Below are 19,526 nucleotides of genomic sequence, written 5' to 3' on the forward strand. Positions count from 1 at the left end.
TACTTCACTTTTAAGTTACCAGTAATATATACTCTAATAAATAAATTAGCGTGTTTCCTTCACATTCAATAACCACCACCACTATAATATTTTTCAATTTTTACGTTAAATTTGCATGTTTAGGTATATATGAGCTGTATCATGTAAATGACGAGAGAGTTTGACTCTCTCCTTCCTTTGCAACTCTATTAATCGCCGCCTTTGTTTACTTTTATGACCTCCAACATCTTTGACTCCGTCCACTCCACTCACTATAAAATACCTTCACCCTCCCATCGTCAAATATCAAATCCAACATTTCACTTAAAACCACACACAAAATCTTTGTCGCAATGGAGTGTTTTACACATAACAAAACACCTTTGTTCTTTCTTGTGTTGTTAGCCACCTTAACCAACGTAGCACTCGGCCAAGGCACCCGAGTTGGCTTCTACCGAACCTCCTGCCCAAGGGTTGAAGCCATCGTGCAGTCTGCTGTCGATGCAGCTAATCGGGCCAACCCAGGAGTCCCACCCGGTTTGGTTAGAATGTTTTTTCACGATTGCTTTGTTAATGGCTGTGACGCCTCTATCCTAATTACTGGTCCTGGTAGTGAGAGAACCGCTCCACCCAATTCTCTACTGAGAGGCTTCGAGATAATCGATGCTGCAAAGACCGAGCTCGAAAGGGTTTGTCCTGGGGTCGTCTCCTGTGCTGATATTCTTGCTATCGCTGCCCGTGATTCCGTGCTTTTGGTAATTAACAACTACTCAACTAGCTCAATGTTTATTTGTATTTCAGCGTTTCCATGTAGAAAACTTGTATTTATTCTATTTCTTCCGACACTATGCAGGCTGGGGGAATTGCGCGTTGGCCAGTGCCATTAGGCCGTAGAGATGGATTGGTTTCACGTGCTGCTGATACTGCAAATCTTCCTGCTTTCAATGACGCCGTTAATGTCCAAATCAGGAAGTTTTCCGAAAAAGGTCTTAACACGCAAGATCTTGTAACTCTTTCTGGTAAGTTGAGCAGAATAAACACTTCAACTATAATTGGAACACTCACACTAAACAAAGAAAGTTAATTACTGATGTGTTTCTTGGTTTTATTGATTTCCAGGAGCACACACCATAGGGACAGCAGCGTGTGCGTTATTCAGCTATAGGCTATACAACTTCAACAACACGAATGGACCGGATCCATCTATTGACCAAACATTTCTTCCCACACTACGAAACCTGTGCCCCAATGGAGGTGATGGGACAAGGCGTGTGGCGTTGGATACAGGCAGCGAAAACAGATTTGATAATTCGTACTTTTCAAACTTGAGGAACCGGCGAGGAGTACTTGAATCTGACCAATTGCTATGGAGCGACCCGACAACACAAAGGTTAGTGCAACGGTTTCTTGGAGTTAGGGGACTCCTTGGATTGACTTTTAACGTTGAGTTTGCAAGATCAATGGTGAGGATGGGTAATATTGAGGTGAAGACGGGGACTCAAGGAGAAATTCGTAGGGTTTGTAGCGCAATTAATTGATCAATGATGAATGTTTATGCGATGTATCTAGAATCGTGATAGGCTTATAAATTGTTAATACAAGCAATACATGTGTTAGGAGAAAAGTTTTAAAAGATAAGAATAAGAAATAATAAACCGTACTTTTTCCATTGATTACGTCAAGTGTTTAATTAGTTATGATAATATAACACAAAAAGTTGGCAAAGGTAAGGGACCTCATGTTTGCCACATGCATATGCTATTAAATGTGAGACCACTAATCATTTAATGCAATGACTTTTTCAGGATTTCAAGCAATCATATCTATGAATTTGTATGGAGTCTTAAATTAAACAAAATCTTGACTTTGTATACTTCTGTTTTTGTCTACTAGGTTGTGCATCAAAACCGAGGCTACTTTTCAGTTTCATAACATGTTCGAAGAATACAAAACCTATTAGTAGCTTTATTCGTCACGGTCATAAAACTTGTTTGGAAAACATAAAATAAATGATAACATAATAAAGAAAAATATATATTTAAAATGTTTTATCTATAGAGATATATGTTTCAGCATTCAACATACAGCCTTATCCTGATCCAAAGGTGCGGAAATGCTGCCTTAAAAAGATACCTTTGCTGCTTCGATAATAACGCCTTTTATTTTATTTTGATTTTTTTTTTTTTTTTGTAAATTCATTAAAGAAAAGGAAAATCAAAATTTAAAAGAAAAGGAGAGGAATAAAAAAAGTTCATTATTTCCAATTGCCAAATTTGAAAAAAATTAAAAGAAAATTTTACGTTTTTTGTGTTCCAGAGTTATGAAGAAAAAGAAAATAACACTTAAAATTTTTCTTTCCCTCGTTTTTTTCCCAAATCCGTCGAAATCTTGAGGAAAATTTGAAAAGAAAATATGGTTCTAAAATCATTTTCCTCTCCTCACTTTCTTTCTATTAATGAAAATCGGAAACACGATTTTCATTTGATATCCTTCACTTTCTCTATATATTCATCTATATCTCTCTTTAAGTAGAACTCGGAAACAAGGTGTAAGTGTGTGCAATGAAATAAAGGGTTATACGATATACTCCCTCTGTGTCATATTTATAGTCTATGTTTCATTTTTGGTTTGTTCTAAAATAATAGTCTACTTTTAAAAATAAATATCACTTTTACCAAAATACCCCTAATTATTAGTTAAACTACCATGAAACTAAATGCAACCATATGGAATTAAGTGCAAAAAATTATACAATTATCATTTTATTTAACAAAATTAGTGGTAATTAATATTTTCGTATGTTTTTTTTTCTATGGACAGTAAGTTTGGAATGGAAGGAGTAGTTAATACTACTATGACTATAACTAAAATGTATTCACCAACCTTTTAATTTTTCGTATTCATGCGTGATAACATCTTAATTGTTTGTTCTTAATTGTTCAATAAACTCTTAGTTTTTAAATGAATAAGTTGTATGTGAATAAAATATGTATGTGTTCTAGAAACACCATAATTTTTCAACATTTTTCCTTCTCTTTATATTTCACACGATAATCTCCATTTTCTCTCCTACTATCCTTTTTGAACACTTAAAAGTTTAGATCTTAAAAAATCATATTCTTTTCAAAATTTAGATATTAAAAGTTTAAATCCACCAAATAAACACCTAATATAAAAAAAGAAATAATGACTTGTAATGATAATACATATTTAGTAACTAAATTGAATTTTGAATTTAACCATTAATGTAACATCCTAAAAATCACAACAAATTTAAATTTTTCAAAAATAACCAATTTACTCATTAAATGTTTACAAAATCATTGTTCCCAAAAATATAATTTAAAATCCGAGTTTCCTAGAATCCAACGACATAAAACCCAATGATGTGTACAGTCACGCCTTCGCTTTGCCACGATCCTTAGAAGTACCTGAAACAAAAGTAAAAATGTAAGACAACGCTTAGTGAGTTCCCCCAATGTACCATCACATAAACATAAGAAACAACAACATGCATATAGAGCCTTCATCATGACTGGACCGCCTCAGCGGGCCTACAACCTATCTGGACCATTCTCCGGGCCTTCGGCATGACTGATCCGCCTCTCAGGCCTTCAGTATATCCGGACCATCCTAGGTATTTTGGCCTTAAATCTATCCACTAGTCCGCCTCAAACCAATAAACCATAACATATCAATGCATAACATTATCAATTAGTAACAATAAGAGCATGTAGTCCTACAGATCTACCGGTCTAATCATATAACCAGTACCACATAACTATACATAACAACATATAACAAATTAGGATATCTAATCCAATGGGCCTTGGTGCCTTCGACCTATAAGTACAGTGAGGAAAACTCACCTTCTAGTCTGACAAATAAATGAACATTACATTGCTCCGAATACCGGCTTTACAGGTCACCTTAAAATGATGCCAAATGGTGATGAGAATCTGGATTTAAGGTGTTTCACTCTTCCAAGGTGGCCCTCTCTTTTTCTCATTCCTTCTTAATCACCAAAAGTACACATAAAAGCTCAAGGATACTCTTAAGATGGATTAGGGTTTTAGATAGACGTAAGGAAAGTGGAGGCTCATTGTAGGGATGTTACAATTCTCCCCCGTTCGTGATGAAGGTTGAATAATCTCATAGTGATGGATTTGACCCTATTACACAACTATTGTTTGACTCTAACTGTTTTAGGGATGAGTCTCCTACTCGAAGGATTATTTGAGCTTTGTTGCATGAGATTGTATTCATATTACGTGTTATCTAGATAAGAAAAAGCCAATCACTCATACATTCAGTGTGATTAAATTAAAAACAATAAATAAAGAAAGCCAAAAAATCAAAAAATACATTCTTAATATTAGAGAGTCAAGAAGAACCAAAAACTTAACTTACATAGAAGTCTTAATTATTAAGTCAAGAAATCATTCGAATAGGACAATAAAGTCAAAACAATCTTTGATTATGACTAATGGTGTGAGAAGCCTTCGATTATGAGTGTGAAAATGTGAATAATGTTTACAAATTGTAGAATTAGCCGATTAGGAATTACAACATTAATTAACAATCTCACTCAATTCATGATTGGAATATTGTGTGTGTCTGCGCGATCAGCCTTTGATGGTCTGATTGCTCGTTCGTCTCCTGATAAGTGATGATTAATGGATTATATTTTGAAATTTTAATTGGTCTTAAATAATTTTGACTATATTATTTTATATATAATCTATAATTTTTATTTATTAGAATATAAAGTAAGCGGTTCGGTTAATAATGGTTCAGTTAAACTAGAAAACCATAACCAAACCGTAAGTTATTGGTTAACAAAAATTAGAAACCGAACCAATGGTTTTTAAAATGGTTCGGTTATATCGGTTAATTTGGTTTTGGTTAGGTTTTTCGGTTATTATGCTCACCCCTAGCAATTTGAGAAGGTGACTTAAAGGATTTAGGATGATTCTTGAGGAAAGTATGGATAAGTGTGGAAGGTAGTATTGGGCCCTTACTACTGAAAACACAAGATCCAAACTCGAATCGGGGAGAGTCTTAGAGAATCTAGGAGGCATGTAGGATGAGGATTCTTAGATATTTCTAAACATTTGATTGGATGGTGATGAGCGCATGCATGAATTCATCTCATCGGAGAGTACCCACAATATTTTGGAATGGACTCATGTGATCTTTGGTTTAGTGAAGGAGGGGATTTTAGAGCATTTGGATGGTCATATTGGGCCCTTTCAGCCCGAAATTATTGGGTGTTTCACTGATAGATCGGTTACTGGGTTCGGGGTTTGGATCATGGTTGTTCTGTCGGATGATGGGATGGTCGGCGTAACTCAGGAGCAGGAGATTAATTTAGAGCTACTGGGGAAGAGGGGGCCAGAGCGGGGGCCAGAGCATATGCAGGCAGTTGAGGGTCCTGTGAAGGGACCCACGACATCTGATCAGTGATTAAGGGGCCAGTAGGTCCGAGGTCAGTGCAATACATGCGTGAAGTAGCACGATGGGGTTTGTCGTTCTAGGGGCATGGGATGAATCAAGTATGGAAGGGTTGGCCAGGTCAGTCAGGACTGTACTTAGGGGGCAAGACCGTTATGTTTTCATAGCAACCAAATGGGACACAAGAAGGTCGACTGTCCGATGTTGATGGGTGGAGCAGTGAGAGCACCTGCTCTGGTTACTTTTAGGATCTCTAATGGTGGTGAGGGTAGAGCAACAGCCCCAACAACAAAGAGCTGAGCATTGCAGTGTCGGTCAGTGGATGTCATAGTTTCATCAGATGTTGTTGCGAATATGTTATCTTTTGCGTTCTTAATTTTTATTATCAGTATTTATATTTTCCTTGAGATCTTGTTTTCTTGTAGGTAAGTATTATCCTTGGTTTGGTTCTCTGCTATTGCCTGTAGTATATCATCAAGAATTGTTCTATGTCTTTTCGCATACCAAGAGTTATTACTGAGTCGTATCTTGTTGAGCGTCAGTTTGTTCAGTTGTTGTTCCGATTTAGTGGTGGGGTCAATTCAGGGGTATCGTTTGGAAGGTTTATGGTTGAATTAGTTGGTTAGTTCCCTAATGAAGTCAGAGTTCAGAAGTGTTAGTATTTGTTCTAGTAGGATCGATAGCCATCTGTGGAAGGGCCTTTTGGTCCAAATCATACCAGTTGCTAGGGAAGGAGTGGTAACAAGAAGTTGGTGGTGGTAGTAGCATGAGGATGTTGCTCATTGGAAGTGTTAGTGGAATTTTATTATCGCAAGGATTGTAGATGGTTAGAATTCATAGATTTTTTTGAGAATGGGAAGTTGGGGGTGAAGATTCTCCAGTTCAGAGAAAGGGTTATAGTCTTTAGTCACCAACATAAAGGACATCATGGTTTAGTGTTGTATCATAGGAATCAGTTGGTGTTATCGGGCTTGTTGAGATTTTGGGGAGTATCCATCTGGATTTCAATAGTTGGGCGATCATCGAGATTAGATAGTAATGGAACACTAGTTTTGGTAGGTGCATGTCATAGTCGGTTCATGTTATATGAATATAAGATGGATTTGGAATCCATCAAATTTTGGGGGATAGGAGACCTTCGATAAATCCAAGTGGGGGAGAATCATTCAGAACTCACGGAGATGGATTGGGTATGGAATTAGGGTAAGTTTCACATCCTAGTCAGGAGAAGAGACGACCTAAGTGGCCGTCAGGATGGAAGTTGTGTAAGTTGGGAGTTCAAGAAACTTCCAACAGTTGGTCGGCATTTTCTTTGAAAGGTATAAAAGGCTTGTGGATGGATCTGGTTTGAAGGTTGTGTTAGAGCCTTGCTGCTTGTTCTTGTATGATGAAGGCTTTGGGGTTTGAAGCCTGACTCGAATACCTTATTGGAAATAAGTTGGATGCGAGTTCAACTCTAGATGATTGGAGTTGAAATGGAATACGCATGGTAAGACCATGTGTGGTAACCATGGCAGATTAGAAGTGTTGTAGGTATGCAATAGGATCGTACCATTCATCAGATTGTGGTTCACCATCGTTTGGATGGTCATGAGTTTAGAGAAGGATCAAGTTGTGCCTTGCATAAGGCGGACAGAGGGGTCAGGGGGAGCTTCTCTGGGTTGTGAAAAGATAACCATTGGGGTCCGAGGTGATGTGAGGTTGGTCCTGTATAGCTCTTCATGAGGTGGGACATATGGTTGAGGCCTGTGTGTTTATAGCTATGTGGGAGGGACCTGTTAGAGACCGGTTGGATCAAGGGATTAGATTATGAATCTAGTAGGTTGATCATATGGCTAGGGAGTGGAATAGTGTGGTGTCTAGGCTAGGGTAGTTTTAACGGTTAGACGTTTAGAGAACCTGCTGGTTGGACCAAGTGTAAGGATGGAAGTCTCAGTGATGGTTTGGGGATTCTTATATCCCGATTTAGTGAATGGTTGTTGTGAATCAGAAGACTTTGGCTGAAATACAAGTTCAAGTTATGGATTAAGGAGATTTGTATGCAAAGGGTATCGTTTGGAATGTTCAGGTTTAAAAGGATGTTTTCAATTATGATGGTAGGAGGTTGTGTTTTAAGTTCCACCTGTATGGAGGTCCAACAAGTTATGGGGCTTTGGATTTATAGCAGTAATGTGTTGGATCGACACTTATGGGATCATTGTTTTATTCAACACTATGGGCTTTTGTTCGAAGCGTTGGTTTTCAAGGGGGTGGTAAGGAGTGATTTCGAGAACGAAATCTAATTTAAGTGGGGGATAGTTATAACACCCTATTCCGAATGGATCCTATTGCAGGGTGGTGACAAAAGATCGGGTATCATCAAGACTAGGAACTTTAAGGAAAATAGATTTTGATCCATTTGGGTGTCGGTAATGTAACTTAGATGATCCGGGTGTTCGGTTTGTGTTTTGGAGCCAAGGAGTATTTCGGTAAAGCGTTAGTTTTGGCTTTTATGGAAATTGGATTTTAGTTCGTGAAGTTTTAAGGAAAGTATGTGTTAATAGAGGCATAGAGCATCATGAGTATTAGGGTTTTACCCTAATCCTCCATACTATATAAAGGAGTCCTTGGTTCTAGAATCAGCACTAGTGTGTGTGAGCATAAGGGTGATGATTTCTATAAGTGTTCTTATTCTCTCAAGAGCTTCCAACTTGTTTTGGTGATTTGTAACACCACTTAAGGCATCCACACTATTGGTGCTTGGCTCTAAAACTCCAAGCAATCAACCACAAAATAAAGGTATGTTATTCTACTTAAAGTTTTGTAATACAAGTACCCCATAACATGCTAGTTAGGTTGTGAACCATGGAAATGAATTTTGCATGTATTTTAGAGAAAACATAGATCCAAGGTTTCTAGGGTTGCATGTACACCATAAGAGTGTTAGTATGCTCAAAACCCAACAAAAATATGGGAGAGTACTTGAGTATCGTGTTTTATGATCATCTTAATGATTATGAAAACCATATCACAATTGATCCTATAAGGATATCTTAGTGCATTTGTATGGCTAAGAAGAGGAATCATGAATTGTTGAAGTGGATAAATCCAGAAGATGATTCATACTTCATTCCAAAAACAAGTCTTAGAGTCATACTCCAAGCTTGTGCCTTGAGTGACATTAAATTAAGGAGGTTTATAACACTCATCAAAATGTAGAGTAACATGTTTCTTACTCTTATACATTTGAAATTGGTAAGTTGTGATGTTTTGGATAAGACAAACACTAACTAAGACCAATTGTGTGAAGTGTTTGTCTTGATGAGAATCCACACTGACTCTTGAATATTTGTTTGTCAAGGAATGGTTCTTGACAAGAGAATCTTATATGTCAAGAGGTCAGCGGGTGTCTTTAAGATCATGAAAGTTTCAAGAACTAATCATGAGTAAACCTATTGATAAACACAAGAACAGGACTTGAGGTTTGTAACCTATCGTGCTGACATATTCTTGTTTGGGTGCCCATTACAGTTAAAGTTGAATATGCTTGTGAGTTCTATGAGTTCTCAGTTGTTTTCATAATAACCTAGGAAGCAATGGTAGGCCCTTGTGCTACCAGGTGGTAAGAAATTAAGATTGAACAGGTCCAGTCCAAATGCGTTTGGATTCGTCACTAACCTTGTCTTGTGATTATGGTTTTGACAAATTCACATGGATAGTAACACATACACCATAAAATCTAAGTGTCATAAGGTTTCTCTACAATTCATGAAAATGATTGTGAGGAAACGCTTTCACTAAGTAGATTTTAAGGAGATAGAATTATGATAGTTGCACTCTCAAATTCGATTATGATTACGGCATCCCTCTTCATAATTCGAATTGTGAGAAATGGCAATGGTCTAAACATTTGAGAGTTATTGTTGTAAGTTCTAAAATTGTTTAGACACACATGTGAGCTATCTAAGGAAAGGTGTTTGAGTTTCAGAAGCCTAGATAATGTCTTATCGAAGCATCTCGTATCAGAAATCTTAAATATGTATTGATTTCTAGAAGTCCAACTGATTTCTGGGTACATGTCAAAGCTAGTGAGAGCATAAGTGTTATGCTAGTAAGATAATTATTATGCTAGTGGGAGCATAATTATTATGGTAAGTGTTGCAAGTTAGCAATTTTAATTATAGAAAACAAAGGTTTCAATTGGCAAAGTTGCAGGGTTTGGAAAGTTGTTTTGCTATAATTAAGGGAGAGCGTGACAACCGGATATTTCTATCTTGTAAAGCCATTCAATTTAATCAAAAGTCAGACCCGTTTCTGCTATCTTTTAGCATTGTTAAGGGTCTATTTGAGTGTTCAAATCCTTGTACATTCAAGGATTGGGTGTTAGGAAGTATCTACTAGAGTTCATTGTGCAACATTTAAGCCGAAAAACTCCATCATATGGAGTTTACGGTCGTAAACTAGATCTTACAACCTTAAGCTCTTGTTTGGCCGTGAACTAGTCTCTTAAGTACGATATTCTTTCCTTATTCTTCACTTCTCATACTTCCAAGTCAACAACACTCATTTCTCTCTCAAGTATCATCAAGAACACTTCCATTTCTCGACAAATTTGTAAGTGATTCATTCTATATTAGTTGATATCCTTCTTGATCTAGTAAAACCCTATGATTTCATCTGTGAATTCATCTCTTTTTGGGGTTAGATCTTCAAGAACACCAAGAACACACACTAGTTTCTTTGGGTCGTAAACACCCTTTCTAGCTTGTTATTCATTAGAAGCACATGTTTAGCATCCAATAAACAACCATTTAAGCATGATCATCAAGAGTTTACGGCTGTAAACTTTTCATATGTCCCTAAACCCTTCATTTCATGGCCGTGAACACCATCTTGGCCGTAAACACACCCTTATGTGGTAGTGAACACCTTTAGTACAATCATATTTGATTGTAACACTTCATTCCAGGTGTTCCCTAGTCCCTAAGAGTGTTCCCTTACATGATTAGTTGTTATATACACTAATTATATATATATATATATATATATATATATATATGTGTGTGTGTGTGTGTGTGTGTGTGTGTCATCATATGCTTAATAAGATTCGTTTGTGCTCGAGACTTCACATGACACTTAACATCCTATATTGATCTTACATTCGAACCACTCGCTACAGGTGAGTTTATACCCCTAAACTTATCTTTTAAATGATTTTAAATGCTTTTATTGGGTGGGGGGGGGGGATACAAGTAGAAAAAATTATAGTTATTGTATCAATGATATGTGATTAATAACTAATAAAGAAGTTGATTTCTTATACTTCAAAACTGTGTTATCAAACAACTATTTCATAACATTTTATAAACTGACATCAAGTCATCCATAGCCATTCAAATGGTTAAAACATCTTTTATATGTTAAAGCTCTTTTGTGTATGCTAAACTCTTTATGAAACTCTTTTAAACTTATATATTGTCAAAAATCATGTCTATATAGTTATAGTTATATAAATAAGGTTGAATGGGCTAAGGACTGATAAGTCGCTTTATTTCCTATTCCTTGTTTGGTTATGGACTTAGGGTATCGGTTGTTTTTCCGAGTTTCATTTGAATCATAGTTATATATTATGTATATGTGTATGGATATAAAAGTCCTTACATCAGTTCAATACCTTTGGGTACCAAATGTGCACAAACATGTTCAGTCATTCAAACATCATTACTAGTAAACTATAATAGGTATAGTTTAGAGGATTACTAGTCACTATTTCTAGAGCAATGAAACATACAAGAGTCAGTTCAAACATACTATAACGAGAAATAGAAGGAACATACTATAACGAGAAACAAAGAGGAACATAATATACAATAGAACAGAGGGAACATACTATACACCAGAACAGAGAGAACATACTATACAAATACAAGAACACTACAACATTAATGTGAGCCACTACTTCATGGCATGACACTATATTGTTGTCATGTTTTTTAACCAGAGTCCACTTGAGGGAGAGCGTGAATATGTGTATAGATCTACACGGGATTGACCATCCTACACCTTGTTGCTAGCTACAGTGGGACCTGCAGGTCTACGGGTGACGAATGTCATGCCATTTCAACGTCTTTGATCATCGTGTTTTACTAGTCAATCAAGTATGGTTATAATCTCATCACATTTTACCTTAATTAATAATTGGTTTAAGGTAGTTAGTACAATGGTAGTTACTATATAATGGACTTTAGTACATAGTCATTTGCCTATTACATTCATATTGTGATCTTCTCACATAAACGGGGTTGTAATAGTCATACTTGGGAAAAACTCGCACTTTTACAAAAGAACAAATACACAGAACAGTCGGGTCTTTGTAAAAGACTACATTTCATTATAAATAGAAAATATAGGATTTTCTAGGAGATACAAACATTTACATCAAAAATGTACAAACATTTACATCAAATACTTACAAATATTTACATCAAACACTTACAAACATTTACATCACACTTATACAAGCAATGATACTAAAATACTTATGAACTCACTAGCTTTAATGCTGATCTACTCTTTCAAAATAACTTGTATTCTAAGGTCACCAGTAGACAGGTACCCTGGACCAGGTTTTGAAAAGACGAAGCATGTTCAAAACTCGTCTTTTATTTTGATTCATATTTTGGTGTCTTTAAAACTATACAATGAACACACTTGTATTGAATTATACTATTGATGCAATGGATGATGTTGTTGCTTGTTTACTATTTTGCATTGATATGATAATGTACATGACGTCCTCCACCCCCGAATGTTTCCGCCATTCCTGTTTGGGGGTGTGATAGATTGGTATCAGAGCTTTGTTTATAGTGAATTGAGTATATCAACCCATAAAAGATATACAACTATAAACACATCGGGATTAAAATACTCTGACCAAGAGTTTATACTTGTAAATAATAAAATATTTAACCAAAGTATACATACATGCATTCTTACTAAGATCAATGTCATACTAGAAAAGAAAAAAGTATTGCGGTTTTTGGACAACACAAGTCGGCTTGGGGACATCTAATCAGATCTGGGAGTGATATAGCCTGATAAACTCTATTTTTCTGAGAAGTGATTAACATGTTCTGAGGAATGGTTGTGGTGTTGCAGCAAGTCTAAAAACTTACCAACACTACTACAATGAAAACTTTATAACAAAACATAAACAAAAAAAATACTATAGGAGTATTTTGTGTTACTATAATTACTTACTTGAGAACTAAAAGGTCTTTATTAGTAGGTCAATAGTTGTTGAGTGGACACGCTAAGGTTATATGTGACTACACTGTCATAGACTTAGAGTTAGGGCCACTTAATTGAAGGTCTATCATGTTTTGGTTACATATGACTGGTATGTACTACGCAAGTATTGAAGTAATTGGTAAGGATTATCCTATAATTATCTTAAGTAGTACGTCTATTAACTATCTCTTTCATCGCTTTTCTCACTTAGATAACATGGCTATATTCCATCTCCCTAGCGATCCGTACTTTCCCAACCAAGGAAATGATGGATGGCTCGATGCAGAGCCAGAAGAGAATCATGCAATTCCTTTAGATAATGACTTCACAGAAAACTTTCCGAAGGATTCTGACTCCGATCCAGAAGTCAATGATGTACCCCAAGTGGCTCCAATCCTGAACCCTAACCCTCATTCGACTTTTCAAGGCCCGACGCCTCTATAGTCTGAGAATTTGGGAAGTTGGAGTCAAGAGCAGGGTCAACCCTTACCCTACAACAGAGACCGAAGCTTCTACAACATAAGCGAGGGAGGCTCTGCAGACAGAATTCTTTCCATCTTGGTTCGCCAAGTTGCTCGAAATGTTGATCTGGGAATAACAACCATTCAATAGACCGTGGAGCTTGATGCGGACACGAACGCCAATACGGATCGTATTCGCAATCTCGAATTTGCTCATGGGAGGGCTATGAGAGACAATGAAGCTCTGTAGCAAGAAATGGCTGCAACTTGAGCTGAAGTCATATAACTCTGAGTACGCCAATCCATTTATGAAAGGCAACTTTTGGATGTGGAGCGTCAGCTGGCAGGTTTGAGGGTTCACCTGAGGGGTACCCATCGCAGTTGAAAGATGCCTGCACGCCATTCTACGAGAAATAATCCTCCGAGAAACTCAACCGCCACCTCCTCCACAATACGATCTCGTAGCTATCCAAGCTGTAGTGGCTATGACTATTTCGATAGCCTTAGCTCAATTCAATGCTATTGGTACTAGCGGAAGTGGAACGACTGTTCATTCGACACAAGGTGATGCTCTAGTGCGATCTAGAGAGTGCTCGTATAATGGGACTAGAGGAATCATTGCCGTCTCGCAATGGTTCGAGAAAACGGAGTCGATCTTTTAGATCTGCTCCTGTCCGGAAGGGAGCAAAGTGAAATTTGTTGCCTGCACCTTCGTGGACAGAGGCTTGACGTGGTGGAATAGCCATGTCAAGTTACTAACCCTGATAGTGTCCAATGCTATGGGATGGGAAGCTCTGAATGAGCTCATTATTGAAGAGTACTGCCCGAGGGGCAAGGTTCAGAAACTTAAACATGAACTCTGGAGCCTAACCATGAAGGGCTCCGACATAGTTGCCTACACAGCCAGATTTAGTGATCTGGTGGCACTATGTCCAAGAATGGTCCCTACTAAGGGAAAGAAAGTTGAGAGGTATATCTGGGGGATGGTGCCTCCATTTCAGGGGAATGTCTTAGCTTCGAACCCACTACCTTTGACAGTGCCGAGCGATTAGAACAGTGGCTCATTGATCATGGACTCTGCCCGCCGACCACAACAACAACCCTAGCCATCCCGGAACCATCTATGGCCGCTGACAACAAGTGGAAGTTATGGGATAACAATAAGAACAAAGCGGCACAGAACTCTCCCAAAAAGCAGCAGTTCGTTGTTGTTCATGCTGCGATAACACCTTCTGCGACTACACTAATGAAGCAGTATGCTGGAAGCTTTCCCAAGTGCAAAAAGTGTAGCTTCCACCACAATAGACCCCGTCAGGAAATACAATGCTCGAAATGCAACAGGAAGGGGCACACTGCCCATTTTTGCAAGTCTCCGTCAAGGCCAATCAAGCAAGTCCCTGGCATTGGTGTGAGTTAGGCTTGCTACGGATGTGGCGAGGTGGGTCGCTACAAGAGAAACTTCCCGAAGGTAGGGAACGCTAGTGGAGTAGGAAGAGTTTTGGCTATAGGTCACGAGAAAGCGGTAGCCGAACCTACAGTGGTCACTGGTACGTTTCTCCTCGATAACTCTTATGTATGAATACTATTTGATAGTGAATGGAAGAGGAGTTTCATGAACCAGAAATTTGCTCATTTACTTAAACAAAAACTACATGTACTTAAAGAACCATTCACTGTAGAAATGGCTAACAGAAAGACTGAGAGCACTAGCGGTATATACTTAGGATGTACTATAACTCTATATAGCAATTCATTTCCAATCAACCTCATGCCGGTCTCAATTAAAAGTTCCGACATCATTATTGGCATGGTTTGGTTGAGTCTTCATCGTGCTAACATAATGTGTTATGAAAAAGCCGTTCGCCTTAATCTACCGTCTAATGAAACTCTAGTTATCTATAGCGACAAACCCGACACGAACCTTCGTATCATCTCGAGTATACAAGCCCATAAGTGCTTACGAAAGGAATGTCATGCATTCATTGCTCATGCGGTTGATATGAGCCAAGATACGAAAGACATAAAGAACATCCTAAAAGTACACGACTTTCCTGACATCTTTCCAGAAGAACTACCAGGATTACCACCACAGCGTCAAGTCGATTTCAGAATCGACTTAATTCTAGGGGCTACCCCAGTAGCCAAATCGCCGTATCGTCTAGCACCAACTAAGATACAGGAACTATCCGGTCAACTTAACGAACTGCTCAACAAGGGCTTTATAAGACCAAGCTTCTCACCCTGGGGAGCATCGATCTTGTTCGTGAAGAAGAAAGACAGATAGTTCCGTATGTGCATCGACTACAGTGAACTAAAAAAGCTTACCGTCAAGAATCATTACCCTCTGCCTCGCGTAGACAATTTGTTCAACTAACTGCAAGGGGTGAATTACTTGTCAAAGATTGATCTGAGATCTAGGTATCATCAGTTATGAGTGCTAGAGGAGGATGTTCTGAAGACAATCTTCCAAACTCGTTATGGATATTATGAGTTCGTAGTGATCCATTCGGATTGACCAATGCACCCGTAATATTCATGGACTTAATGAATAGTGTGTGCCTCCTTACATGGATCAGTTTGTCATTGTATTCATCGATGACATACTTATCTACTCTCGAAGTAAGGAGGAGCATAGTCAACATGTATGTCAAGTCATAGAAACGTTACGATTAGAGATGATATACGCGAAGTTCTACAAGTGCAAATTTTCGATTCGAAGAGTTGAATTCTTGGGTCACGTTGTTAGTGAAGAGGGAATCCACGTGGAACCTTCCAAAATAAAGGCCATTGGGAACTGGTCAGCTCCGAAGACGCCTATAGAAATTCAGCAATTTCTAGGTCTCGCTGGCTACTATCGCAGGTTCATTTTGAACTTCTCTAGGATTGTGAAACCACTTACTACATTGACCCAGAAAGGCGTGGCCTTTGACTGAGAAGAGAAACAAGAAAAAGCGTTCCAAATGCTGAAGCAAGCCTTATAAGCCGCACTGATACTATCCCTCCCAGAAGGGATAGAAGACTTCTTGGTTTATTACGATGCATCCAACCAAGAGCTTGGTTGTGTTCTTATGCAACGAGATAAGGTCATCACCTATGCCTCAAGACAGCTAAAGACACACAAAGTCAACTACACCACACATGATGTTGAGTTAGGAATAGTGGTATTTGCTCTGAAGATCTAACGACACTAACTCTATGGTACAAGAAGCACTATTTTTACAAACCACAAGAGCCTTCAACATATATTTGATGAGAAAGAGCTCAATATGAGCCAACAACAGTGGTTCGAGCTACTCAATGACTACGAATACGAAATTCGTTATGATCCTAGTAAGGCCAAAGTAGTAGCTGACGCCCTAAGTCGGAACGAATACTTTGGTCATAGAGTCAAATCATTGACTATGACTATCCATTCACACTTGTCCACACAAATTAAAGAGGCTCAACTTGAAGCCTTGAAACCTGAAAATGTGGCGGGTGAATCCCTGAGAGGGATGCATAAAAACTTGGAAGTCAAGGGTGGCGGAGCCTTATATCTCATAGATCAGATCTGGACACCGAGGCACGGTAGGCTCAGAGACTTGGTCATGATCGAAGCGCACAACACTCGATATTCCGTCCACCTAGCTTCAAATAAGATGTATCTGGATCTCAAAAAATCATGCTAGTGGCCTAACATGAAAACAGAGATTGCTATCTTCGTGAGTAGGTGTCTTACTTGCGCCAAGGTTAAGGTTGAATACCACAAACACTCATGTTTACTACAGCAACCGGAAATACCGGAACGGAAGTGGGAGTGGATCGCAATGGACTTCATAACCAAGTTTCCCAAGACAACGGGTAGTCTCAATACCATATGGGTGATCGTAGACAGGTTAACCAAGTCCGCACACTTCCTCCCTATCAAAGAAACTGACAGGATGGAGAAACTAACAAGAACTTACATTAAGGAGATCGTACGACTGCATGGTGTTCCCATATCCATTATCTTTTATAGAGATAGTAGATCCACTTCATGGTTCTGGCAGTCGCTACAGGGTTGCCTAGGAACTAGGCTGGACAGGAGTACAACCTACCATCCACAAACCAACGGACAAAGTGAGAGGACTATTCAAACCTTAGAAGGTATGTTGCGAGCCTATGTGATAGAATTTGGGAAGGTGTGGGATACTTATTTAACCCTTGTCTAGTTCTCCTACAATAATAGTTATCACACGTGCATAAAGGCTGCTCCATTTGAAGCCCTCTATGGCCGAAAGGACAAGTTCCTGACAACACTCTCACAGGCTTAAGAATCATTCAGGAATCGATAGAGAAGATCGTTCAGATTCGTGAACGATTGAAAGCCTCTAGAGACCGACAAAAAAGCTAAGCAGACAAGAGAAGGAAACCTTTAGAATTCTAGGTTGGTGACCATGTTCTATTGAAGGTCTCACCCTGGAAGGGGTTGATACGCTTCAGAAAGCATGGAAAGCTAAATCCTAGATACGTAGGGCCTTTCGAGATTCTTGTTATAATTGGCCCTATAGCTTACAAACTCAAACTACCTCAAAAACTTAGTAACATACACCCTACTTTCCACGTTTCGAACTTGAAAAAGTGTCTGTCTGGTGAGATTCTTGTAAACCCACTCGACGAGATCGAGGCCAACGAGAGGCTCAACTTCGTGGAAGAACCAGTAGAAATCATGGACCGAGAGGTCAAGCAAACGAAGCAAAGCCGTATCCCGATAGTGAAGGTTCACTGGAATGCCAAGCGGGGACCTGAATTCACTTGGGAGCGCGAGGATCAGATGAAACTAAAATACCCTCATCTTTTTACTTAGTTATTTGTAATTTCCTAAACTCTAATTTCGGGACGAAATTGTCTCTAATGGGAGGATGGTGTGACAACCCGAAATTTCTATCTTGTAAATCCATTCAATTCAATAAAAAGTCAGACATGTTTCTTCTATCTTTTAGCATTTTTAAGGGTCCATTTGAGTGTTCAAAGCCTCGTACATTCAAGGATTGGGTGTTAGGAAGTATCTACTAGAGTTCATTGTGCAGCATTCAAGGCGGAAAACTCCATCCTATGGGGTTTACAGCCGTAAACTAGAGCTTATGGCCGTAAGCTCTTGTTTGGCCGTGAATTAGTATGTTAAGTATGATACTCATTTCTCTCTCAAGTATCATCAAGAACACTTCCATTTCTCAACAAATTTGTAAGTGATTCTTTCTATATTTGTTGATATACTTCTTGATCTAGTAAAACCCTATGATTTTATCCATGAATTCATCTCTTTTTGGGGTTAGATCTTCAAGAACACCAAGAACACACACTAGTTTCCTTGCGCCGTAAACACCCTTTCTAGCTTCGAAATCATAAGTATCCTTTCCATATACTTGTTATTCATTAGAAGCACATGTTTAGCATCTAATAAACAACCATTTAAGCATGATCATCAAGAGTTTATGGCCGTAAACTATTCATATGGCCGTAAACCCTTCATGTCATGGCCGTGAACACCATCTTGGCCGTAAACACACCCTTGTCTGGCCATGAACACCTTTAGTACTATCATATTTGATATTAACACTTCATTCCAAGTGTTTCCTAGTCCCTAAGACTGTTCCATTACATGATTAGTTGTTATATACACTAACTATATACATATATGTGTCATTATATGCTTAATCGGATCCATTTGTGCTCAAGACTTCACTTGACACTTAGCATCCTATATCGATCTTACATTCGTATCACTCACTACAGGTGAGTTCATACCCCTAAACTTATCTTTTAAATGATTTTAAATTCTTTTATGGGGGGGGGGGGGTGGGGAATGCAAGTAGAAAACATTATAGTTCTTGTATCAATCATATGTGATTAATAACTATCAAACAAGTTCATTTCTTTACACTTCAAAACTTTGTTATCAAACAACTATTTCAAAACATTTTATAAACTGGCATCAAATCATCCATAGCCATTCAAATGGTTAAAACATCTTTTATATGTTAAAACTCTTTTATATATACTAAACTCTTTATCAAACTCTTTTAAACTTATATATTTTCAAAAATCATGTCTATATAGATATAGTTATATAAATAAGGTTGAATGGGCTTAGGATTGATAACTCGCTTTATTTCTTATTCCTTGTTTGGTTGTGGACTTAGGGTATCGGTTGTTTATCCGAGTGTCGTTTGAATCTTAGTTATATATTATGTATATGTGTATGGCTATAAAAGTCCTTACATCAGTCCAGTACCTTTGGGGTAGAAAAGGTGTACAAACATGTTCATTCATTCAAACAACATTACTAGTAAACTATAATAGGTATATTTTAGAGGGTAACTACTCACCATTTCTAGAAGAATG

General features: G+C 38.1%; 1 protein-coding gene across 1 annotated transcript; it reads left to right on the forward strand.

Annotated features, from left to right (window-relative positions):
* Positions 1 to 263: 263 nt before the first annotated feature.
* LOC145015049 (peroxidase N1-like) lies at positions 264 to 1,655 on the forward strand. The gene is made up of 3 exons (XM_078973500.1): positions 264 to 734; positions 833 to 998; positions 1,099 to 1,655. The coding sequence occupies exons 1-3, from the start codon at positions 333 to 335 to the stop codon at positions 1,515 to 1,517; spliced, it is 987 nt and encodes a 328-aa protein (XP_078829626.1). The 5' UTR covers positions 264 to 332; the 3' UTR covers positions 1,518 to 1,655.
* The last annotated feature ends 17,871 nt before the right edge of the window (positions 1,656 to 19,526 follow it).

This window comes from Lactuca saligna, chromosome 9 (assembly GCF_052625555.1).
Source record: "Lactuca saligna cultivar CGN05327 chromosome 9, ASM5262555v1, whole genome shotgun sequence".
In the NCBI taxonomy this organism is placed as follows: domain Eukaryota; kingdom Viridiplantae; phylum Streptophyta; class Magnoliopsida; order Asterales; family Asteraceae; genus Lactuca; species Lactuca saligna.